The 25679-nt window shown below is 48.7% G+C and overlaps 2 protein-coding genes across 4 annotated transcripts; both read right to left on the bottom strand.

Annotated features, from left to right (window-relative positions):
• Window positions 1–567: 567 nt before the first annotated feature.
• On the bottom strand, window positions 568–9178 carry LOC137839525 (major histocompatibility complex class I-related gene protein-like). 2 transcript variants are annotated; one of them, XM_068652749.1, is made up of 7 exons: window positions 9004–9178; window positions 4710–4973; window positions 4326–4604; window positions 3888–4196; window positions 3704–3817; window positions 991–1008; window positions 568–920 (listed from the first exon to the last, which is right to left on the bottom strand). In XM_068652749.1, the coding sequence occupies exons 1-7, from the start codon at window positions 9065–9067 to the stop codon at window positions 892–894; spliced, it is 1077 nt and encodes a 358-aa protein (XP_068508850.1). In that variant the 5' UTR covers window positions 9068–9178; the 3' UTR covers window positions 568–891. The 2 variants fall into 2 exon arrangements, with proteins under 2 accessions (XP_068508850.1, XP_049594792.1); XM_049738835.2 differs by lacking the exons at window positions 568–920; window positions 991–1008 and adding exons at window positions 3195–3536; window positions 3614–3631 and having other exon boundaries at window positions 9004–9177.
• A 7581-nt stretch (window positions 9179–16759) lies between these two features.
• On the bottom strand, window positions 16760–22721 carry LOC137840855 (major histocompatibility complex class I-related gene protein-like). 2 transcript variants are annotated; one of them, XM_068652754.1, is made up of 7 exons: window positions 22570–22721; window positions 18270–18533; window positions 17886–18164; window positions 17448–17756; window positions 17267–17374; window positions 17179–17196; window positions 16760–17101 (listed from the first exon to the last, which is right to left on the bottom strand). In XM_068652754.1, the coding sequence occupies exons 1-7, from the start codon at window positions 22631–22633 to the stop codon at window positions 17073–17075; spliced, it is 1071 nt and encodes a 356-aa protein (XP_068508855.1). In that variant the 5' UTR covers window positions 22634–22721; the 3' UTR covers window positions 16760–17072. The 2 variants fall into 2 exon arrangements, with proteins under 2 accessions (XP_068508855.1, XP_068508854.1); XM_068652753.1 differs by having other exon boundaries at window positions 17267–17377; window positions 22570–22718.
• Window positions 22722–25679: the final 2958 nt, after the last annotated feature.

Raw genomic sequence — 25679 nt, 5'->3', positions numbered from 1 at the left:
ACACGGGGGAGGAGGGAAAAAGAGGACGATTAGAGCAGCGCACTCTGAATTTCTTTGCACTGGCAAAAGTCGACTCCCAGGAATCTCTGACGGATCCCAAATATGCCTTCCACTTTTGCAACTTCTCCATCCATCTGTTCCTTCCGTCTCATTAGTTTTCTTGCTGGCGGTTTTATGCGTCCCTCTCCACCACTCTGCCCGCTCGCCTCTTCATCATATCCACGACACAACAATCAGCCCGGGGCTATTTGCCAGCGATTTGGTGGGATTCTTCCATCGCAAATCCATCCAAAAACAAAAGCCACCGGCAACCACAACTTCTTCATTCATGCAGCGAGTAACGTATAGGCGGTAACTTATATCCTTCAGACCTAGTTTCTCAGTGACAGGCAGCCGAGTTTTATCCGCTTTCAGCCTGACCTTGTTCCGACCGTCATCACACACAGGACTTCAAGATCCAGAACAATTCTGAATAAAAGAGGCTTCAAGTATTTGTTACTTCTGGTTGAAGTTAACTGTCAAATCAGATGAAAACAAATTGCACTTTGTGTATTCAAAACAACCACATTTTGCCCAAGTCTGTGTAGTTTAATGCTAACAAACAATGCTAACAAATGATTCTGGAAGCAACACGTATTTAAACACAAATAATGTAGCAAGCTAGCAAAAGCTGTAGAGGCATACGTTCATTTTTTGCGGGGGTCAAAATGAGTTAACATTACTGCAGCTGCCTGCACGAGTTGTGAAATTATTTGTTTGCATCACACTGCCTCCAAGTGTCCAAAACGAGCATAGCAGGAAAAGCCGCTCAATTGAGGGCAAAACTTTCAACGCCATTCAAGTGTGGCACCAAAAGAAGAAGACCTCCCTTTCAACCTTAGTCGGGTTCATTCAGTCCGGCTCAGAAGATGAGGCATTGGCTGAGGGAGCATAAAAGAAAATACATTCAATGCATTGGCATTTTTTCAAAACAGCAAGCGGAAAATTTACAAGCTGGAGCGTCATTGGCTGAAATGGAAGAGGAGCAAGAGGCGATTAGGAATCGCCACAAACGGAGCAAACATTTGTGTCGTCGTTCACCGTGTTGGCTTTTGGGACGCTTGGCGAAGAACACCGCCGCTATCGCCACCAGAGCCAGGACCAGCGACAGGACAGCGACGGCCACCGCCTTCTTCCTGTCCTCCAACTCCTTCACAAGACAACAAAGCTCAAACAAAGCAACAACCTCCCACCATTCCAAGACTTGTACCTGTCCTCCAGGACCAGGAAACGCACAAGTGACCTCCCTGGCATTAACAAAAATAATGACAAATTGAGAATATAAGATTTAATATTGACTTAAACGATAAAGTTCTCGGTAAGAAAAAAAAATCAATCAATCAAATGAAAACAAATCAGATCCAAAGGTCTAACGTCAATGCAGGTGCTTGAGTACAAATATCTTAAATTTTAACATGTTTCTTTTAAGACTAAATTTAAGAATGAAATATTGTACAGGGGAGTATGAGCAATGAATAATTAACATTTCACAGCAATGGCAATTAAGTTGTGGGTAATCTTTCAGAAAAAATACATTGTCTAGCCTCCTGAATATTATTACATTATTGGGATTATTGCAAATTAAGGAGCATGGCAAAAGTTATGTAATTAGATTCCTTTCATAAGATTTCAATCACTGCTGAGGGGCATCAAAACTCTCATTTAGGGCGTCCAGTCTACGTATTTCTTTAAAACTGGGAGAAAACAAACGAAGGTGGGTTGTCAAATTCAAGTTTGACAAGTTTGTGCAAAAGAACGCACTTGGAGAAACATGAAATCCAATTTCGAGTGCGGCAACGGCCCAACTGCGGCAGAATCATTGACAATATGAAGATTGGCCAACGTAGAAACACAGCAAGCTCATGTGTGTCATTTTCACCCTAACTCAAGCAATACTCTTTGTGTTTTTGTCAGTGCCAGAAGGGACCAATTTTATGATTGATTTTTTTTCTTTTTCCAAGAGGCCGCAGGAATGACTGTTTCCAAGTGATTACTTGTATAAATAGGTGCCTGTTGAGTATTTGTTTTGTCAACCAGCCTCTGATCTCAAGAGTCTCAAATACGAGTTTGTTCAGATTTATCAAACGGTCCCAGACAGGCACGTTACGTTGTTTTATTTTATTATTATGGGGCAGGAACTATAAGATTTTCTTCAACTTGTTCCTTCTCAAGTATGTAAATATGCGTTTACTTGCTAAAGTTGAATTGTCTATTGATCAAAATACACATCAAAAATAAAATAAAAATATCAAAAATAAACTCCACATGGACTCTTCTGTAAATAGGAATGTGTTTTGTATGGTTTTTTTTAGAAGACAACAGAAAAAAGACGTGTTCTTTATCATCAATAACAAGATGGCGGCGCGTGCACACGCAGCGGCCACTCTCTGTCCCGTTCGCTGTTTTGTGAGTGTTTACTGAGTGTTTGTCCGGCAGTTTTGTGTATGTTCGTCTCGTGTGATACGTCGTGCTACTAGTGCGGCGGGCATGTTCTGCTCAACATCGGCGGAAGTGGGTTTTATGGCGTTCTGAACTTTGGTGCGGAGAGATTAAGGGCGCTCGGACTGCTTCGTCATGGAGCGACGCCGGACTGGCCTGCTCTTCCTCCCCCGGTTGGACTGCGTCGTGAGCTCGGACTGCTCCGTCCTGGAGCATTGTTGGGATGCGTCGGCAGCGGGTCTGCGAGGCAGCGGGAGAGGGGCCAGCGCGGAGACATCGGGCCAGGCTTGCGGCCACCCCACCTCGCCCAGCCGTGCCTTCCATTCTACTGGCGTACGTTCGTTCGCGGGACGACAAGATGGGTTGCGTTCGCCTGATAAGATCCACGAACCGGACAGTGCGTGCCTGCTGTGTGCTCGTGTTCACAGTGGCCTGGTTGACTGTCATCTTTCCGGACTCTGCTGTGGATCGGGAGCGGCTAGCGTGCTATCACTCTTATTGTTCATCTTCTTGTTTTATTTTTCCTGTGTTGTTTACTTGTATGTACGTTGTGAACTCTGTCTTGTTACCCTGGGATAGTGAGAAACGTAATTTCGATCGCTTTGTGTGTCTTGACATGCGGAGCTATTGACAATAAAGGAGACTTTGACTTTGACTTTGATAACTTTCTTGCTTATCCTTGCTAAATTATATATCCAATACAGTGACCAGAAACCTCATTTCAAACATTTTTATAATGATACTCAAACTTGTATCAAATAGATCAGTAGCTCGCTTAACAAAAAAGCACTTAAAAAAAAAAGCAACGTGTGATGCGGATATTACTTGTGGCATGTTGGCTCCCTCTAGCGGTATTTGGAAGAACTAGTGAAGTAAATACAATTAGAATTCACCGCACTTGTAAAACTGTCGCACTTCAATTTGAAATAAGAAACATTTCCAAGTATTTCATACAGTTGGAATGTGATGATTCAATCAAGCGTGGCACCCAAGAAAAGAAGACATCCCTTCAACCTTAGTGGGGTTCATTCAATCCTTCTCAGAAGATGAGGTGCTGGCTGAGGGAGCATAAAAGAAAATACGTTCAAGGCATTGGCATTTTTTCAAAACAGCAAGCGGAAAACGTCTCACTTACAAGCTGGAGCGTAATTGGCTGAAATGGAAGAGAAGCGAGAGGAGATTAGGAATCGCCACAAACGGAGCAAACGTTTGTGTCGTCGTTCACCTTGTTGGCTTTTGGGACGCTTGGCCAGGAACACCCCCACCGCCACCAGAGCCACCAGAGCCAGGACCCCCAGCGGGACAGCGATGGCCACCGCCTTCTTCCTGTCTTCCTCTTCTTCACAAGGAAACGAGACACGTGAACGACTGTGGGCGTGACGCCGAACCGTGTCTGAGGTGTGGCTCACCCTGGATGCGCACGTTGCTCAGGATGCTTTTGGCGTACAGCTTGGTGACCATCTCCTCCCGGACGCCATCCAGTTTGAACACGCATTCGTAGCGGCCCTCCGCGGCGGGCGTCAGCTCCACTTTCAGGTCGGCCGTGGTCTGGAAGGTTCCGTCGTGGTTGGGGAGCGTCTCCCCCATCTCCACGTCCTCGTGGATCTGCTCGCCGTCCTTCCTCCAAAAGAGGTCCGACGTCCTGGGGTAGAAACCCGTGGCGTGGCAGGTGATTGGAGAGGAAGGCGTCTTCTGCAGGAGAGACACCCTGGGAAGCTCTGCGCGCAAAGATGGAGAGAAGAGTGGAGGATGTGCATGGAGGAAAAGAAACAACTTGAAAGAGCGTCAAAGATGGACATTGTGTGTCAGCTCGAAAGACGCAGAGACGGCGTGAGAGGACAATGTACCGGTTCTGGTCAGGAAGTCCCTCCCGTTGCTCACGTACTTCTTCAACCATAAAGGACACTCCTCTGTGACGTAATTCTTAGCGTATTGATTGAACCCGTCGTCTTGGTCCCACTTGAGTTTGGTGATGAAAGCTTGCGGATGTGCTGCGATCCAGCTCATCGTCTTCAGCTCAAATGATATGAAGTCTTCTCCATCGTAACTGTCGTGCCACCAACCATCAACCTCCCCAGTCTCATCATTCCATTCACAGCCTACCATCCGCTGAATCATGTGAACACCTGAAAGGATGGCGCACAAGATTCAGCGAGGACGATGATCAGAGAGAAGCCAGCAGTGACAAAAAAAGTGTCATTTGACGAGCAGAAGGTTGGACGTAAACAAACCTCCAGTTTGGTTGAAGCGCTTATGAAGGATTTCAATGTCGACTTTGAAGACCTGCTCATTCTGAATACTGAACGCCGTATGTCTCTCCCAGTAGTGCGGATCATCTTCTGTGATTTTGTCCATCCAGTCTTGTTTCGCTTTTGCTTTCCTGTGGTTGCTGTCAAAGTGCACAATCTGAACGCCGTCAACATACCCGGCGTACCAGTACTCTGGTAGCTTTGCAACTTGAGAGGCCGTATCGAAATAATTCAGCGTGTGAATGACTGGAAGACAAACACAAAAATGACACACATGATCAAATCAATCTTCATATTTTCAATGATTCTGCCTGCAGATGGAACTTTGCAGCACTTGAAATTGGAAATGTCATGTTTCTCCAAACGCGTTCTTCCGCACAAACTTGTCAAACTTGAATTTGACAACCTGCCTATGTTTTTTTTCTTTCAGTTGTTTATAAGTTCGATTTTAGTGTGACGCCCCAAGCGAGATATTCGATGCCCCTCAGCAGTGACTGACATCCACTGAGGAACGAAATCGAATGACGTAACTTTTGCCAACCTTCTTAATTTCATCCATCCATCCATCTTCTTCCGCTTATCCGGGGTCGGGTCGCGGGGGCAGCAGCTTTAGGAGGGACTCCCAGACTTCCCTCTCCCCAGCCACTTCATCCAGCTCCTCCCGGGGGATCCCAAGGCGTTCCCAGGCCAGCTGAGAGACATAGTCTCTCCAGCGCGTCCTGGGTCGTCCCCGGGGTCTCCTACCGGTGGGACATGCCCGGAACACCTCCCCAGGGAGGCGTCCAGGAGGCATCCTGATAAGATGCCCGAGCCACCTCATCTGGCTCCTCTCAACGTGGAGGAGTAGCGACTCTACTCCGAGTCTCTCCCGGATGACCGAGCTTCTCACCCTATCTCTAAGGGAGAGCCCTGACATCCTGCGGAGAAAACTCATTTCGGCCGCTTGTATCCGAGATCTCGTTCTTTCGGTCACGACCCATAGCTCGTGACCATAGGTGAGGGTAGGAGCGTAAATCGACCGGTAAATTGAGAGCTTTGCCTTTTGGCTCAGCTCTCTCTTCACCACAACGGACCGGTACAGGGTCCGCATTACTGCCGACGCTGCACCGATCCGCCTGTCGATCTCACGCTCCATCCTCCCCTCACTCGTGAACAAGACTCCGAGATACTTGAACTCCTCCACTTGGGGCAGGATCTCATCCCCGATCCGGAGAGGGCATTCCACCCTTTTCCGATCGAGGACCGTGGACTCGGATTTGGAGGTGCTGACCCTCATCCCGACCGCTTCACGCTCGGCTGCGAACCGTTCCAGCGAGAGCTGGAGATCACGGCCTGAAGAAGCCAACAGCACCACGTCATCTGCAAAAAGCAGGGACGCGATGCTGAGGTCCCCAAACCGGACCCCCTCAACGCCTCGGCTGCGCCTAGAAATTCTGTCCATAAAAATTATGAACAGAATCGGTGACAAAGGGCAGCCTTGGCGGAGTCCAACCCTCACTGGGAACGAATCCGACTTACTGCCGGAAATGCGGACCGGACTCTGGCATCGGTGATACAGGGACCGAACCGCCCTTATCAGTTGGCTCGGCACCCCGTACTCCCGAAGCACCCTCCACAGAACCTCCCGAGGGACACGGTCGAACGCCTTCTCCAAGTCCACAAAACACACGTGGACTGGTTGGGCGAACTCCCATGCACCCTCGAGGATCCTGCCGAGGGTGTAGAGCTGGTCCACTGTTCCACGGCCAGGACGAAAGCCACACTGCTCCTCCTGAATCCGAGGTTCGACCTCCCGACGGACCCTCCTCTCCAGCACCCCTGAATAGACCTTACCAGGGAGGCTGAGGAGTGTGATTCCCCTGTAATTGGAACACACCCTCCGGTCCCCCTTCTTAAAGAGGGGAACCACCACCCCAGTCTGCCAATCCAGAGGCACTGTCCCCGATGTCCACGCAACGTTGTAGAGGCGTGTCAGCCATGACAGCCCCACAACATCCAGAGCCTTTAGGAACTCTGGGCGGATCTCATCCACCCCCGGGGCCTTGCCACCGAGGAGTTTTTTTAACTACCTCAGTGACTTCGACCCCAGAGATTGGAGAATCCGCCTCAGAGTCTCCAGGCCCTGCTTCCTCAATGGAAGGCGTGTAGGTGGAATTGAGGAGGTCTTCGAAGTATTCTCCCCACCGACTCACGACGTCCCGAGTCGAGGTCAGCAGCACGCCATCCCCACTGTAAACAGTGTTGACGTTGCACTGCTTCCCCCTCCTGAGACGCCGGATGGCGGACCAGAATTTCCTCGAAGCCGTCCGAAAGTCATTCTCCATGGCCTCACCGAACTCCTCCCACGCCCGGGTTTTTGCCTCAGCAACCGCCGAAGCCGCGTTCCGCTTGGCCATCCGGTACCTGTCAGCTGCCTCCGGAGTCCCGCAGGCCAAAACGGCCCGATAGCACTCCTTCTTCAGCTTGACGGCATCCCTTACCGCCGGTGTCCACCAGCGGGTTCGGGGATTGCCGCCACGACAGGCGCCAACGACCTTACGGCCACAGCTCCGGTCGGCCGCCTCAACAATGGAGGCGCGGAACATGGTCCACTCAGACTCAATGTCCCCCGCCTCCCCCGGGACGTGGGAAAAGTTCTGCCGGAGGTGGGAGTTGAAACTCTTCCTGACAGGAGATTCTGCCAGACGTTCCCAGCAGACCCTCACAGAGCGTTTGGGTCTGCCAGGTCGGACCGGCATCTTCCCCCACCGTCGGAGCCAACCCACCACCAGGTGGGTGATCAGTTGACAGCTCCGCCCCTCTCTTCACCCGAGTGTCCAAAACATGCGGCCGCAAATCCGATGACACGACTACAAAGTCGATCATCGAACTGCGGCCTAGGGTGTCCTGGTGCCAAGTGCACACATGGACACCCTTATGCTTGAACATGGTGTTCATTATTGAAAATCCATGTCGCGCACAGAAGTCCAACAATAGAACACCGCTCGGGTTCAGATCGGGGGGGCCGTTCCTCCCAATCACGCCCTTCCAGGTCTCACTGTCATTGCCCACGTGAGCATTGAAGTCACCCAGCAGAACGATGGAGTCCCCAGAAGGAGCGCTCTCCAGCACTTCCTCCAGGGACCCCAAGAAGGGTGGGTACTCTGAGCTGCTGTTTGGTGCATAGACACAAACAACAGTCAGGACCCGTCCCCCCACCCGAAGGCGGAGGGAGGCTACCCTCTCGTTCACCGGGGTGAACCCCAATGTGCAGGCGCCCAGCCGGGGGGCAATAAGTATACCCGCACCTGCTCGACGCCTCTCACCGTGGGCAACTCCAGAGTGGAAGAGAGTCCAGCCCCTCTCGAGAGGGCTTGTACCGGAACCCAAACTGTGCGTGGAGGCTAGTCCGACTATATCTAGTCGGAATTTTTCTGCCTCGCACACCAGCTCGGGCTCCTTTCCAGCCAGAGAGGTGACATTCCATGTCCCAAGAGCCAGCTTCTGCAGCCGGGGATCAGACCGCCAAGGTCCCTGCCTTTGGCTGCCGCCCAGCACACATTGCACCCGACCCCTTTGGCCCCTCCCACAGGTGGTGAGCCCATGGGAAGGGGGACCCACGTTTCCTTTTCGGGCTATGCCCGGCCGGGCCCCATGGGCGAAGGCCCGGCCACCAGACGCTCGCCTTCTTAATTTGTAAAAAAAAATCCACTAATAATATGAGGCAATTCTATTGTTCAGACAAGTGAAACACTTTTAGATGTTACCTGCTGACAGTTTCGATTGTTTCTCCCGTCTTCCTCACAGTCGCAACTGTCAGCAGGTAACATCTACATAAATGTCACTTGTCTGAACAAAAGAACTGCCTTATATAATTTACGGAGACATGATGACTCTTATCGAAATAATAATGTAAGGAGGCTATACGATGTTTTTTTTCTGAAATATTAGACGCAATTTTATTGCCATGACTGTGAAATGTTAATTATTAATTGCAAAGACTCCCCTGTAAAACATTTCATTCTTGTGCGTAGGCTTTTCCATATTTCATCGATTGCATTATTATGCTGGGGCACAACACTTTGATTTGTCCCATTTTCAAGTTTTCCAACTTTATTACATTTATAATAATAGCAATGTATTCCCGTATGACTGTGACAAAACGGGCGTTCAGGTGAAAAAACTTAAAATAACGACGCAACAGACGAGTGGCGAAAACGAAAGCAATAAACAATAATGACTGCGTCACTTCAACAGCGTCAATCTTTAGGATAAGAAACCGAAAAGTCCAACTTACCAGGCGTCACGCTGTATATTTGCACAGCCAAAACAAAGAATGCAAGTAAATTCATTCTAAACATCAAGTTGTTTTCCGATTTTCGTCAAGCAGGGTATTCGGTCATAGTTGCGACGCGGAAAAACAGAGAAGCGCAGGACGCGTTTCCATTACATCCCTCTTAAGCCAATCGGAGTTCAGCCTGGCGATGACGTCACTCAGTATGTTAATAAACTGGGTGTGGGGATGCCTGAGTGTCGTGGTACACTCCACTGTCTTGTGTGCATGGACCATCGAGTTCGACTCCCGCATATGACTGTGCGTGTGCGTGTGCGCGCGTCTTAAAAAAAAAATATATATATATATATATATATATATATATATATATATATATATATATATATATATATATATATATATATATATATATATATATATAAACCACGTGTTGAAACAGCGCCGCCCCTTGGTGGGCTGCGTAACTACAACGTAAATTAAAGTTTGGCTTTCCGTGAAATCACGTGGCCGTCGAGGGCTTTTATCATTGAAAATATCCATAAACCCAATTTGATTGCTGAACGTAGGTCAACTTTGCCGCCATATTGCATGTGGAATAGTGGAGCGCTGGGTGAAAGATTCAACTATGGCCAGTTTTGTTAAAAATCACTGATTGCCTCCTCTGTTCTCACTTTTTAATTTGCCAAAAATAAATTAATAAAAATAAAACAATTCGAACAACTCGAGTATGTATTATTTATATAATATTCAGGAGGCTATATAATGATTTTCTTGGACAGATTAGATACAATTTTATTTCCATTATCGTGAAATGTTAATTAATTACATACTCTCCTGCATAACATTTCATTAATGTACGATGGCTTTTCAATATTTCATCGTTTGCATATTTATGATTGTGTGCACCACTTTGATTTGTGCCATTTTTTTAATTTTCCAAATTGATGAACTCAAAATTCCAACAGTTATAGCAATGTATTCCCGCCTACTATAAAGCTAGCTGATAAGGTACATGAAGTTCACTTAACGGCACTAAAACTCTTATTTTAAATGATCGCAGTGGCAAAGCTTTTGTAAACAATTTGCTGTCTTTCAAATTTCGTTTTGGATGACGAGGGTGTTAGGTTCAGATTCAGCAAAAGGATCAGCAGACAAAACCAGTGAGACAGAATGTTGATCTTTTCTCGCGAGGAGTGCATCCAGACTTACAGCAATCCAAAATACACTAAAGGTCATGTTTACACCCCTCTCTTTTTATTAAGGAATGCCCTACCTACAATGTGAGACTAGCCCCTGATAGGTGGGGGGGAAAGCGTGGGCTAGTCTCAAGAGTGAAGAAACGAGATTCTATGTGAAACTAGAAGTCGCGGACAGGATCCCATGAGAAACGAAAAGTGAATGTTATGGGAAACAAAGTAGTCATGAGAAAAGAGTGCATAGACAAAATGACATGTGCAGACATCAACAACTTTCTTGGATTCCCAGATGTGTAGAAGGTCAGGAAGCTCCAGACAGCATCGTTTGACTTGCTGTGGACTGGGTGATGTCTGCAAGAAGAAACAGCAAGCATTCTGCGCAATAACTTTATTAATAAGTACTCATTAGGGAACGCATGATAACATATATATATACAATTTATCTAACAGTGCCTTTCGGCGATCAAGCAACGGATGTCTCTCGACTTCCTTCGTCTTAACCCGGATAATACTGAGATGTTGATAATTGGTCCAACTCGTTATCAACACTTATTTAAGGAAACCACTATAACTATAGATAGACTATCACTCTGCGCGATACTGTAACTAATCTCGGGGTGATATTTGACCAAATGCTCTCCTTTCAAAAGCACATTAAGAATATAACCAGAATTGCGTTTTTTCACCTTCGTAATATTGCTAAGATTCGTCCGATTCTCTCGACCGGGGATACGTAAACTATTATACATGCGCAGCCCACAAGGACTACGAGGAAGCAAACAAGGAAGTAAGGAAAAGTGCCAAACGGGACAAGAAAAACTACATTGAGGCGCTGGCTAAAGAAGCACAGGAAGCAGCGGCACAAAACAATCTCAAGGAACTTTACATGACCACCAGGAAAGTAGCTGGGAAGTTCAGACAGAACAACACACAAATCCGGAATAAAGAGGAACGACTCCTCACCACCAAGGAGGAACAACACCTGTATTCCACTTTTTTGGCCGGTTGAGTCATTTTTTAGTTGTCATCAAAAACCATGCAAACTGGCAAATGGTCACTGATGTCGCTGACTAATAACCCACTTATTGTGCTGTTTATAATGTCATTTGTGAATATATTATCAATAAGAGTGGCACAGTGAGAAGTTATTCTGGTTGGTCTCATGATTTTTGGATACAAGTTCATGCTAGTTGTCAGTTGCTCATGGAAACCAGATGTGTCTGGGGCCAATGAGTCTACGTTCATGGACCAAGGCCCAAACAATCCCGCACCAACCTGACCCGGTCACACTAGTGAGATATACATTGCATGATCCCAGAATAAAAATGTACCACACATTCCAATCTGTTGTTAACTACCATTGACATATCACCCTGACGTTTAATGTCTTTTCCAGTTAGATCGCAACTCCTCCGCCACCTTTGTTTGGTCCATCTATGTGTAGAAAGTCATATCCCTCCAGCTCTTTTACTGTGTCGATGCATGTTTCCGTTATTGCAATCATGTTGAATGGGCGAGTAAAGTGATGAAGATAATCCTTAATGTTTGTGAAGTTGGCATACAGACTCCGACTGTTATATGTATAATGGACAGTTTGCTATCTTTATTGATTCCATTAAATTCAGTATAGTAACTGCAGTTATTGTTGATTGAGTTGAAGAAGTTGTTATCCGGGTCTATATCGTCTTCCAAATCCAGTGAACTGCGGTCAGTGTATTGAAATGATTGTCGTGTTCACTAATCCTCGGAGTTCTCTTCCTGTTGTCTTCAAGTGTACATGCTTCTTTCGGTGTGTCATGGTTGTGAGTGGAGTTCACCTTACAGTCCTGCAGGATGATCATTGGTATCGGTCCTGCTGTATCCCCTTGGACTGCAGGAAGGTAGCCACCTGTCGCTCCGTGGAGCTAACATCCAGTTCACCGGGCTCCCCTCCCTCGCCAGCGGCCAATGGCCGGGCGTATGACCGGGCTTTGATGTTGATGGTCACATCGTTAATTCTGGTGTACTGCTCCAGGTCGGCAACCCTGCTTTCCAGGAAGGTGATTCTCTTTTCCTTTTCCTCATTCTGGATGCGGAGAGCTTTAACCTCCTCAACCAGCTTAAGGAGAGCTTTCTGCTCCAGCCTGACAGCAGAGACTTCTTCAGTGAGGAAGTCCAACGCCTTTTTAATATCATCGACCTCCTCCACCGAAGAGAGGGGAGCCGCTGGTGCCTTCTTCGGACCCATGTTTGGGACGTGCTAGTTGTTTTTAGCGGTGTAGCAGGCAATTACAAGAAGGGAGGGGGGGGGGGGCTGTTTGTTGGCTGTGACTTGAAATGCAGAGCAGTTGAACGTATGACAATCGATGATTTATTTGAATGCGTAACTGTTGATGATGAGTCTTTTTTTTTTTTTCAAGATGGCGGCGCGTGCACACGCAGCGGCCACTCTCTGTCCCGTCAGTACGGTGATTTGTTCGTCTAATGAGTGTTCGTCCGACAGTCTTGTGTGTTCGTCTCGTCCGTGCTACAAGTACAGCAGGCAGGTTCTGCTTGACATCGGCAGAAGTGGGTTTTGCGGCGTTCTGGACTTTGAAGCGTCGACATTAAAGGCGCTCGGACTGCTACGTCCTGAAACGTCGCCGACCTCACCCGCTATTCCTCCCCCGGTTGGGAGCCGTCGGAAACGGTGTGCGAGGAGGCAGAAGAGGGGCAAGCGCGGAGGCGTCCGGGCCAGGCTGGCGGCCAACCCAGCGCGACCGGCGGTGCCCTCCATTCTTCTGGCGAATGTTCGATCGCTGGACAACAAAATGGATTACGTTCGCCTGCTGAGGTCTACGAACCGGACGGTGCGGAACTGCTGTGTGCTCGTGTTCACCGAGACCTGGTTGAGTGACAACATTCCGGACTCTGCAGTGCATCTGGAGCGGCTAGCGTGCTATCGGGCGGACCGTGCCATTGTACGAGGGGGAAAGTCGCGTGGAGGTGGAATATGCGTCTACATCCGAGAAGAATGGTGCTGGGACTCTGTGCTGGTATGTAAGCACTGCTCGCCGCTTGTGGAGTTTGTGATCATTAAGTGCCGTCCTTTTTATCTGCCGAGGGAATTTACCGCGATTCTGCTAGTCGCGGTATACATCCCGCCTTCCAACATCGAAGGAGACAGGATCGCGGCGCTTGGTGAACTGTACCAGGCTGTCAGTGAACAGCAAACAGCGCACCCTGACGGTTTCACCATCTTCGCTGGAGACTTCAATCATGCCAACCTGAAGTCTGTTTTCCCGAGGCTTCACCAGCATGTTCCCTTTCCGACACGTGGAGACAGCTTCCTGGACCTAGTCTACTCGGCGCAAAAGGGAGCTTTCAAAGCCACCCCTCTCCCCCATCTGGGGCTTTCTGACCATCTCACCGTTTTGCTTTTGCCCGCATACAGACAATTGGTAAAGGCATCCAGGCCGGTTCGAAGGCAGGTTCGAGTGTGGCCTGAGGGTGCCTCCGATGCACTTCGTGACTGCTTCGACACCACTGACTGGGACTTGTTTAAGCAGGCAGCCACCTACAACGATTGGACGGACATAGAGGAGTATACTGACTCTGTTACCTCTTACATCACAAAGTGCATCGATGATGTGACTTGCTCGAAATCCGTCGTCACTCGCGCGAACTGGAAGCCGTGGCTGACGGGGGCTGTCCTCAGACTGTTGAGGGCCAGGGACAAGGCTTTCAGAGCGGGGGATGAGGCTGGCTTGAGGACAGCGAGGGCCGACTTGTCCCGAGGCATCAAAGAAGCGAAGAAGGCGTTCTCGTGCAAGGTCTCCACCCACTTCAAGGACAGCAAGGACGCACGTAGCCTTTGGCGGGGCATTCAGACCATCACGGACTACAAGCCCGCGCCGAGGAGCTGTGAGGGCGACGTCCGTCTGCTGAACGATCTTAACCGCTTCTTTGCTCGCTTCGACGCCCAGAACAGCACTTGCCCGCTGAAGGCCACTCCCCCCCCCCCCCCACACACGAGCAGCCCCTGCGCCTCTCTGCCGACGGTGTGAGGAGGGCGCTTGCCGCTATTGACACCCGTAAGGCGGCGGGCCCTGACAACATCCCGGGTCGAGCGCTGAAGGACTGTGCTGGGGAGCTGTCGGGTGTCTTCACGGACATCTTTAACGTTTCCCTGCAGCAGGCCATCGTCCCCTCGTGTTTCAAGGCTGCCACCATCGTTCCTGTGCCAAAGAAACCTGCACCGTCCTGCTTCAATGACTACCGCCCTGTGGCACTGACGCCCATCATCATGAAGTGCTTTGAGCGGCTGGTCATGGAGCACATCAAGTCCGTTCTCCCCCCCACCATTGACCCTTTCCAGTTTGCGTACCGTGCCAAGCGGTCCTCTGAGGATGCCATCTGCTCTGCCCTCCACTCGGCCCTCACCCACCTGGAGAGAAAGGACTCATATGTGAGGTTGCTGTTTGTGGACTTCAGCTCTGCCTTCAACACCATTGTGCCGCAGCGACTCATCTGCAAACTCGACGAGCTGGGCCTCAGTACCTCCCTCTGCAACTGGATACTGGACTTCCTCTGTCAGAGGCCTCAGGTGGTGCGTGTTGGCGACAAAATCTCCGCCAGCATCACGCTGAGCACGGGAGCCCCCCAGGGCTGCGTGCTCAGTCCATTGCTCTTCACCCTGCTGACGCATGACTGCACTGCGACCTACAGCGACAACCGCATAGTGAAGTTTGCTGACGACACGACTCTGGTGGGTCTCATCACGAAGGGCGACGAGACTCGGTACAGGTCGGAAGTTGACCTTCTGACCACGTGGTGCAGGGACAACAACCTCCTGCTGAACGTCAATAAGACCAAGGAAATGATTGTTGACTTCCGGAAGGGTCACACAACACACCTGCCGCTGATCATCGACGGTGCTGTGGTGGAGAGGGTGAGCTGCACCAAGTTCCTGGGGGTGCACATCAGTGAGGACCTCTCCTGGTCCGAAAACACCTCGTCACTGGCAAAGAAAGCTCAGCGCCGCTTGTACTTCCTGCGGAAGCTCAGGCGTGCATGTGCTCCTCAGGCAGTCCTGTCTACATTTTACCGTGGCACCATTGAGAGCGTCCTCACCAGTTGCATCGCTGTCTGGGGTGGTAACTGCACTGAACAGAACTTGAAGGCCCTGCAGCGCATAGTGAATACGGCTGGTAAGATTATTGGTGCTTCGCTACCCTCCCTGAAGGACATGTACACCTCCCATGTCGCCCGCAAGGCAACCTCGATTGCCAGAGATGTGAGTCACCCGGCTCACTCTTTGTTTGACCTTCTGCCCTCTGGGAAGAGGTACAGGAGCCTGCGCTCCCGCACCACCAGACTCGCCAACAGCTTCTTTCTCCAGGCTGTTAGGGCCCTGAACTCGCTACCCCCTTCTGCGTAGCGTGCGGCACTGTTGCGCTATTTTCGGGAATGTCTGCTGTACGCGCACTTGCTCCTTTTTTTTTCTGCTCCTCCTATTTATTTATTTATTCATTATTTATTCAGCACGCTTTTGTTATACTTGTTTACTTGTTTGTCTGTTGTGAGCCATGTCTTGTCACCGTGGGATAGGGGGGAACGAAATTTCGGTTTCTTTGTGTGTCTTTGGCATGTGGAGAAATTGACAATAAAGCTGACTTTGACTTTGACTTATTCCGAACATATTTCAAACTTAAGAGGAGGGGGGAAATGAATACAAATCAAATACAATTAATAACACTTTAAAGTGCCATGTTTAAGTCACTGGAGCTGTATGTGGGTTTAAAAAGCAAAAGGCTTGATTGATTGATTGATTGATTGATTGATTGATTGGTTAATTGACACTTTCAACTTATTATCCTGTTTTATTTTTGCTTTTATGTAGCCATCTGGCATTTTTAGTCCTTGTACCCGCTAAACAACATATTTTTGAACATTTTTTTAAACTGGTGGATATTTGGACTTTGCTTGAGTTCCTCACTTAGATTGCTCCATAGTTTGACTCAGCGACTCAGCCTGTCATCTATTATAACCCCATGAAATTTGTTTTCCTGCACCCTTTCAATTTCAGTTCCATCGATTTCTATTTCTTTCTCTTTTCAATGAGATAAAGTAGTGTATAAATATATTCCGATGGAAAAAAATCTATAACGACAGAACAATAAGATTATATGGACAGCCGTAAGTGTCGGCATTTCGCTTTATATTTATGAATTGAGTTATTTCTTGTCTGGTTTTGTATATATTTTCTCATGAGGTGTTTGGTTTGCACTTGATGAAGTTTTGCACTTATTATCTTGTTTTATTTTATTATTATGGGGCAGGAACTATAAGATTTTCTTCAACTTGTTCCTTCTCAAGTATGTAAATATGCGTTTACTTGCTCAAGTTGAATTGTCTATTGATCAAAATACACATCAAAAATAAAATAAAAATATCAAAAATAAACTCCACATGGACTTTTCTGTAAATAGGAATGTGTTTTGTATGGTTTTTTTTAGAAGACAACAGAAAAAAGACGTGTTCTTTATCATAACTTTCTTGCTTATCCTTGCTAAATTATATATCCAATACAGTGACCAGAAACCTCATTTCAAACATTTTTATAATGATACTCAAACTTGTATCAAATAGATCAGTAGCTCGCTTAACAAAAAAGCACTTAAAAAAAAAAGCAACGTGTGATGCGGATATTACTTGTGGCATGTTGGCTCCCTCTAGCGGTATTTGGAAGAACTAGTGAAGTAAATACAATTAGAATTCACCGCACTTGTAAAACTGTCGCACTTCAATTTGAAATAAGAAACATTTCCAAGTATTTCATACAGTTGGAATGTGATGATTCAATCAAGCGTGGCACCCGAAAAAAGAAGACATCCCTTCAACCTTAGTGGGGTTCATTCAATCCTTCTCAGAAGATGAGGTGCTGGCTGAGGGAGCATAAAAGAAAATACGTTCAAGGCATTGGCCTTTTTTCAAAACAGCAAGCGGAAAACGTCTCACTTACAAGCTGGAGCGTAATTGGCTGAAATGGAAGAGAAGCAAGAGGAGATTAGGAATCGCCACAAACGGAGCAAACGTTTGTCGTCGTTCACCTTGTTGGCTTTTGGGACGCTTGGCCAGGAACACCCCCGCCGCCACCGCCACCAGAGCCAGGACCCCCAGCGGGACAGCGATGGCCACCGCCTTCTTCCTGTCTTCCTCTTCTTCACAAGGAAACGAGACACGTGAACGACTGTCGGCGTGACACCGAGCCGTGTCCGACCCGTGCCTCACCCTGGATGCGCACGTTGCTCAGGATGCTTTTGGCGTACAGCTTGGTGACCATCTCCTCCCGGACGCCATCCAGTTTGAACACGCATTCGTAGCGGCCCTCCGCGGCGGGCGTCAGCTCCACTTTCAGGTCGGCCGTGGTCTGGAAGGTTCCGTCGTGGTTGGGGAGGGTCTCCCCCATCTCCACGTCCTCGTGGATCTGCTCGCCGTCCTTCCTCCAAAAGAGGTCCGACGTCCTGGGGTAGAAACCCGTGGCGTGGCAGGTGATTGGAGAGGAAGGCGTCTTCTGCAGGAGAGACACCCTGGGAAGCTCTGCGCGCAAAGATGGAGAGAAGAGTGGAGGATGTGCATGGAGGAAAAGAAACAACTTGAAAGAGCGTCAAAGATGGACATTGTGTGTGAGCTTGAAAGACGCAGAGAAGGCGTGAGAGGACAATGTACCGGTTCTGGTCAGGAAGTCCCTCCCGTTGCTCACGTACTTCTTCATCCATAAAGGACACACCTCAGTGAAGTAATTCTTATTGTATTGATTGAACCCGTCGTTTTGGTCCCACTTGAGTTTGGTGATGAAAGCTTGCGGATGTGCTGCGATCCAGCTCATCGTCTTCAGCTCAAATGATATGAAGTCTTCTCCATCGTAACTGTAGTGCTTCCAACCATCAACCTCCCCAGTCTCATCATTCCATTCACAGCCTTCCATCCTCTGAAACATGTGAACACCTGAAAGGATGGCGCACAAGATTCAGCGAGGACGATGATCAGAGAGAAGCCAGCAGTGACAAAAAAAGTGTCATTTGACGAGCAGAAGGTTGGACGTAAACAAACCTCCAGTTTGGTTGAAGCGCTTTTTAGCGATTTCAATGTTGACTTTGAAGACCTGCTCCTCACGAATACTGGTCGCCGTCTCTGTCTCCCAGTAGTGCGGATCATCTTCTGTGATTTTGTCCATCCAGTCTTGTTTCGCTTTTGCTTTCCTGTGGTTGCTGTCAAAGTGCAGAATCTGAACGCCGTCAACATACCCGGCGTACCAGTACTCTGGTAGCTTTGCAACTTGAGAGGCCGTGATGAAATAATTGAGCGTGTGAATGACTGGAAGACAAACACAAAAATGACACACATGATCAAATCAATCTTCATATTTTCAATGATTCTGCCTGCAGATGGAACTTTGCAGCACTTGAAATTGGAAATGTCATGTTTCTGGAAACGCGTTCTTCCGCACAAACTTGTCAAACTTGAATTTGACAACCTGCCTATGTTTTTTTTCTTTCAGTTGTTAATAAGTTCGATTTTAGTGTGACGCCCCAAGCGAGATATTCGATGCCCCTCAGCAGTGACTGACATCCACTGAGGAACGAAATCGAATGACGTAACTTTTGCCAACCTTCTTAATTTCATCCATCCATCCATCTTCTTCCGCTTATCCGGGGTCGGGTCGCGGGGGCAGCAGCTTTAGGAGGGACTCCCAGACTTCCCTCTCCCCAGCCACTTCATCCAGCTCATCCCGGGGGATCCCAAGGCGTTCCCAGGCCAGCTGAGAGACATAGTCTCTCCAGCGCGTCCTGGGTCGTCCCCGGGCTCTCCTACCGGTGGGACATGCCCGGAACACCTCCCCAGGGAGGCGTCCAGGAGGCATCCTGATAAGATGCCCGAGCCACCTCATCTGGCTCCTCTCAACGTGGAGGAGTAGCGACTCTACTCCGAGTCTCTCCCGGATGACCGAGCTTCTCACCCTATCTCTAAGGGAGAGCCCTGACATCCTGCGGAGAAAACTCATTTCGGCCGCTTGTATCCGAGATCTCGTTCTTTCGGTCACGACCCATAGCTCGTGACCATAGGTGAGGGTAGGAGCGTAAATCGACCGGTAAATTGAGAGCTTTGCCTTTTGGCTCAGCTCTCTCTTCACCACAACGGACCGGTACAGGGTCCGCATTACTGCCGACGCTGCACCGATCCGCCTGTCGATCTCACGCTCCATCCTCCCCTCACTCGTGAACAAGACTCCGAGATACTTGAACTCCTCCACTTGGGGCAGGATCTCATCCCCGATCCGGAGAGGGCATTCCACCCTTTTCCGATCGAGGACCGTGGACTCGGATTTGGAGGTGCTGACCCTCATCCCGACCGCTTCACGCTCGGCTGCGAACCGTTCCAGCGAGAGCTGGAGATCACGGCCTGAAGAAGCCAACAGCACCACGTCATCTGCAAAAAGCAGGGACGCGATGCTGAGGTCCCGAAACCGGACCCCCTCAACGCCTCGGCTGCGCCTAGAAATTCTGTCCATAAAAATTATGAACAGAATCGGTGACAAAGGGCAGCCTTGGCGGAGTCCAACCCTCACTGGGAACGAATCCGACTTACTGCCGGAAATGCGGACCGGACTCTGGCATCGGTGATACAGGGACCGAACCGCCCTTATCAGTTGGCTCGGCACCCCGTACTCCCGAAGCACCCTCCACAGAACCTCCCGAGGGACACGGTCGAACGCCTTCTCCAAGTCCACAAAACACACGTGGACTGGTTGGGCGAACTCCCATGCACCCTCGAGGATCCTGCCGAGGGTGTAGAGCTGGTCCACTGTTCCACGGCCAGGACGAAAGCCACACTGCTCCTCCTGAATCCGAGGTTCGACCTCCCGACGGACCCTCCTCTCCAGCACCCCTGAATAGACCTTACCAGGGAGGCTGAGGAGTGTGATTCCCCTGTAATTGGAACACACCCTCCGGTCCCCCTTCTTAAAGAGGGGAACCACCACCCCAGTCTGCCAATCCAGAGGCACTGTCCCCGATGTCCACGCAACGTTGTAGAGGCGTGTCAGCCATGACAGCCCCACAACATCCAGAGCCTTTAGGAACTCTGGGCGGATCTCATCCACCCCCGGGGCCTTGCCACCGAGGAGTTTTTTTAACTACCTCAGTGACTTCGACCCCAGAGATTGGAGAATCCGCCTCAGAGTCTCCAGGCCCTGCTTCCTCAATGGAAGGCGTGTAGGTGGAATTGAGGAGGTCTTCGAAGTATTCTCCCCACCGACTCACGACGTCCCGAGTCGAGGTCAGCAGCACGCCATCCCCACTGTAAACAGTGTTGACGTTGCACTGCTTCCCCCTCCTGAGACGCCGGATGGCGGACCAGAATTTCCTCGAAGCCGTCCGAAAGTCATTCTCCATGGCCTCACCGAACTCCTCCCACGCCCGGGTTTTTGCCTCAGCAACCGCCGAAGCCGCGTTCCGCTTGGCCATCCGGTACCTGTCAGCTGCCTCCGGAGTCCCGCAGGCCAAAACGGCCCGATAGCACTCCTTCTTCAGCTTGACGGCATCCCTTACCGCCGGTGTCCACCAGCGGGTTCGGGGATTGCCGCCACGACAGGCGCCAACGACCTTACGGCCACAGCTCCGGTCGGCCGCCTCAACAATGGAGGCGCGGAACATGGTCCACTCAGACTCAATGTCCCCCGCCTCCCCCGGGACGTGGGAAAAGCTCTGCCGGAGGTGGGAGTTGAAACTCTTCCTGACAGGAGATTCTGCCAGACGTTCCCAGCAGACCCTCACAGAGCGTTTGGGTCTGCCAGGTCGGACCGGCATCTTCCCCCACCGTCGGAGCCAACCCACCACCAGGTGGTGATCAGTTGACAGCTCCGCCCCTCTCTTCACCCGAGTGTCCAAAACATGCGGCCGCAAATCCGATGACACGACTACAAAGTCGATCATCGAACCGCGGCCTAGGGTGTCCTGGTGCCAAGTGCACACATGGACACCCTTATGCTTGAACATGGTGTTCATTATTGAAAATCCATGTCGCGCACAGAAGTCCAACAATAGAACACCGCTCGGGTTCAGATCGGGGGGGCCGTTCCTCCCAATCACGCCCTTCCAGGTCTCACTGTCATTGCCCACGTGAGCATTGAAGTCACCCAGTAGAACGATGGAGTCCCCAGAAGGAGCGCTCTCCAGCACTTCCTCCAGGGACCCCAAGAAGGGTGGGTACTCTGAGCTGCTGTTTGGTGCATAGACACAAACAACAGTCAGGACCCGTCCCCCCACCCGAAGGCGGAGGGAGGCTACCCTCTCGTTCACCGGGGTGAACCCCAATGTGCAGGCGCCCAGCCGGGGGGCAATAAGTATACCCGCACCTGCTCGACGCCTCTCACCGTGGGCAACTCCAGAGTGGAAGAGAGTCCAGCCCCTCTCGAGAGGGCTTGTACCGGAACCCAAACTGTGCGTGGAGGCTAGTCCGACTATATCTAGTCGGAATTTTTCTGCCTCGCACACCAGCTCGGGCTCCTTTCCAGCCAGAGAGGTGACATTCCATGTCCCAAGAGCCAGCTTCTGCAGCCGGGGATCAGACCGCCAAGGTCCCTGCCTTTGGCTGCCGCCCAGCACACATTGCACCCGACCCCTTTGGCCCCTCCCACAGGTGGTGAGCCCATGGGAAGGGGGACCCACGTTTCCTTTTCGGGCTATGCCCGGCCGGGCCCCATGGGCGAAGGCCCGGCCACCAGACGCTCGCCTTCTTAATTTGTAAAAAAAAAATCCACTAATAATATGAGGCAATTCTATTGTTCAGACAAGTGAAACACTTTTAGATGTTACCTGCTGACAGTTTCGATTGTGTCTCCCGTCTTCCTCACAGTCGCAACTGTCAGCAGGTAACATCTAAATAAATGTCACTTGTCTGAACAAAAGAACTGCCTTATATAATTTACGGAGACATGATGACTCTTATCGAAATAATAATGTAAGGAGGCTATACGATGTTTTTTTTCTGAAATATTAGACGCAATTTTATTGCCATGACTGTGAAATGTTAATTATTAATTGCAAAGACTCCCCTGTACAACATTTCATTCTTGTGCGTAGGCTTTTCCATATTTCATCGATTGCATTATTATGCTGGGGCACAACACTTTGATTTGTGCCATTTTCAAGTTTTCCAACTTTATTACATTTATAATAATAGCAATGTATTCCCGTATAACTCTGACAAAACGGGCGTTCAGGTGAAAGAACTTAAAATAACGACGCAACAGACGAGTGGCGAAAACGAAAGCAATAAACAATAATGACTGCGTCACTTCCAAATCAAGAGCGTCAATCTTTAGGATCATAAACCGAAAAGTCCAACTTACCAGGCGTCACGCTGTATATTTGTACAGCCAAAACAAAGAATGCAAGTAAATTCATTGTAAACATCAAGTTGTTTTTCGATTTCCGTCAAGCAGGGTATTCGGTCAAAGTTGCGACTCGTCGTCCGAGAGGCGAACGCGGAACAACAGCGAAGCGCAGGACGCGTTTCCATTACATCCCTCTTAAGCCAATCGGAGTTCAGCCTGGCGATAACGTCACTCAGTATGTTAATAAACTGGGTGTGGGGATGCCTGAGTGTCGTGGTACACTCCACTGTCTTGTGTGCATGGACCATCGAGTTTGACTCCCGCATATGACTGTGCGTGTGCGTGTGCGCGCGTCTTAAAAAAAAAAAAAAAAATATATATATATATATATATATATATATATATATATATATATATATATATATATATATATATATATATATAAATCACGTGTTGAAACAGCGCCGCCCCTTGGTGGGCTGCGTAACTACAACGTAAATTAAAGTTTGGCTTTCCGTGAAATCACGTGGCCGTCGAGGGCTTTTATCATTGAAAATATCCATAAACCCAATTTGATTGCTGAACGTAGGTCAACTTTGCCACCATATTGCATGTGGAATCGTGGAGCGCTGGGTGAAAGATTCAACTATGGCCAGTTTTGTTAAAAATCACTGATTGCCTTCTATGTTCTCACTTTTTAATTTGCCAAAAATAAATTAATAAAAATAAAACAATTTTAACAACTCGAGTATTTATTGTTTATATAATATTCAGGAGGCTATATAATGATTTTCTTGGAAAGATTAGATACAATTTTATTTCCATTATCGTGAAATGTTAATTATTAATTACATACTCTCCTGTACGACATTTCATTAATGTACGATGGCTTTTCCATATTTCATCGTTTGCATATTTATGATTGTGTGCACCACTTTGATTTGTGTCATTTTTTTAATTTTCCAAATTGATGAACTTAAATTTCCAACAGTTATAGCCATGTATTCCCGTCTACTATAAAGCTAGTTGATATGGTACATGAAGTTCACTTAACGGCACTAGCACTCTTAACTTAAATGATCACTGTGGCAAAGCTTTTGTCAACAATTTGCTGTCTTTCAAATTTCGTTTTGGATGACGAGTGTCAGTTTTGCCCCAGCTGATGTGGCGCTACAAGATCTTGTATCGGTCTTGTGGCGCCCTCTATTGACTAAAATATGATTTGCAGTACTTGCTGTGAACTGTGCTCACGTCTCATGACATCCATCATCAATAATAACTTGATAACTAGATGCTTTGTGATCCAAATGGTCGTTATTGATTGAATACATTCAGCTCAAACTGATCCATCAAAAGCCCTCCGAATCAAGTGATAAGAATAAATACATTGAATCAGTCTTGTTACAGCCCAAAGTGAGAACAATCCTAATTACCACTTTAGAGATACTAAAATGAACGTAGCGAGTTGAGTAGTGGGAGTCTGAAAAGCAGCGAGATGACCCAGAAAATAGCACCGAGTTTACGCCGCACGATTTTACTTTGTACTTTAAATGCCCCGCAGTCGACATTCTCGAGGTACAATATATATCAAATTGATCGGTAGCTCGCTTAGCAAAAAGCAATTAAACAAAGCAAACTGTGATGCGGCTATTACTTGTGGTATGTTGGCTCTCTCCAGCGGTGTGTGGAAGAACTAGTGAAGTCAATACAATTAGAATTGACTCAAAACTATGCATACAGCCCGTTTTAAACAAAGCTGCATTTCAATTTGAAATAAGAAACATTTCTAAATGATGATGATAGAACTTTATTCATCCCACAGCGGGGAAATTTACTTGTTACAGCAGCGCAAACAAGTGCCAAAATTTCAAAAAAGGTTCAATAAGAGACAAGGGCAAAGACAAGTGCCGCTAGCAGGGACGAAACAAAATTGGATCAGGTGCCACGCATGTTGTAGAGCAAGGGTCACCAACCTTTCTTAAACCGAGAGCTACTTCCTGGGTACTGATGAAGGCAAAGGGCTACCAGTTTGACACTGAAATAGCCAATTTGCTCAATTTGGCTTTCACTATGTGTTATTATTTGAACATTTGGAGGAAGTAATCTGGGGAGAGGACGCTGGCGCTGTTTGTTCGCCAGAATTAGTTTCGTTTTAGTGTTTGTATTTATTTATTTATTTGTTAGCCATCATTAAAGTTTAGTTTTTAGCATTTGGTTTTAGTGTGCAGGCTGGAGCGGTCGGGCCGCAGTTGCCGGGACCGCAACGGGCCTTAAGTTGAGCGGAGAGGCCCTGTCAGGCGGAGCTGGCGAGGAAGGAGAGGACGGTGTTGGTGAGGCCGGCGCGGTCGGCCCACGGTCGCCTGGACCCTACAAGCAACCTACAAGTTCACGAGGTCGGTGTGTCTGACCACAAACGTATTCAAATGGAACTGCCTTTCCCACGCCCCCACTCCAAACCCAAGCGGCAAATCTCATTCAGAAATTTCAAAAACATCAACCGAGACACTATAGCACAGGACCTCCAGCTTCTCTCCTCCTCCTCTGCAAGCTTTCCATCAGTCAGCAAGGCAGTGGACCATTACAATAACTCTTTGGCCAAACTTTTAGGTATCCACACCCCCCCAAAAAACAAAACTTTTTCACGCTCACCCCCCGGTACACCAGTGAGCTGCGTCTGATGAAGTCAACTGGACGCATCCTGGAGCGTCGTCTCAAAGCCTCAGGACTGACCGTGCGCAAACAGGCCTACAAAGAACATCAGAAGGCCTACTCAGAAGCCCTTGGGACTGCACGTGGCCAGTTCTACTCCAATATCATAAACAATACCCCTGGAAGTTCAAAACAGCTCTTTTCAACCATCAACCCCAACCCACCACTCCAACAGAATCCTCAGAGGTAGTGTGCGATAACTTTATGACCTTCTTTACCGCTAAGGTTGACAACATCCGCCCCCCCCCTTCCTTCCACCCGGGACAGTCCAGCCTCTCCGCTGCTTCTCCCCTATCTTGCAGTCGGCGGTAGAGGACATCATCAAAAAGATGAAACCCTCCACATGTGCCCTGGACTCTTTTCCCACAGCTCTCATTAAAGAACAAACCTCAGCCATTAGTCCCCTCATAACCAAT

The sequence above is a fragment of the Syngnathus scovelli genome, chromosome 1 (assembly GCF_024217435.2).
Source record: "Syngnathus scovelli strain Florida chromosome 1, RoL_Ssco_1.2, whole genome shotgun sequence".
Lineage (NCBI taxonomy): Eukaryota > Metazoa > Chordata > Actinopteri > Syngnathiformes > Syngnathidae > Syngnathus > Syngnathus scovelli.
This window is presented reverse-complemented; position numbering and strand designations above follow the sequence as displayed.

What these genes read in the sequence shown, in the direction of transcription:
- LOC137839525 (XM_068652749.1), bottom strand. Translation starts at nt 9,067, where the DNA reads ATGTTTAGAATGAATTTACTTGCATTCTTTGTTTTGGCTGTGCAAATA. An exon ending in AATATACAGCGTGACGCCTG is followed by an intron (nt 4,974 to 9,003) that starts GTAAGTTGGACT and finishes TTTGTCTTCCAG; the next exon opens with TCATTCACACGCTGAATTAT. An exon ending in GCGCTTCAACCAAACTGGAG is followed by an intron (nt 4,605 to 4,709) that starts GTTTGTTTACGT and finishes CCATCCTTTCAG; the next exon opens with GTGTTCACATGATTCAGCGG.
- LOC137840855 (XM_068652753.1), bottom strand. Translation starts at nt 22,633, where the DNA reads ATGTTTACAATGAATTTACTTGCATTCTTTGTTTTGGCTGTACAAATA. An exon ending in AATATACAGCGTGACGCCTG is followed by an intron (nt 18,534 to 22,569) that starts GTAAGTTGGACT and finishes TTTGTCTTCCAG; the next exon opens with TCATTCACACGCTCAATTAT. An exon ending in GAGCAACGTGCGCATCCAGG is followed by an intron (nt 17,378 to 17,447) that starts GTGAGGCACGGG and finishes TTCCTTGTGAAG; the next exon opens with AAGAGGAAGACAGGAAGAAG.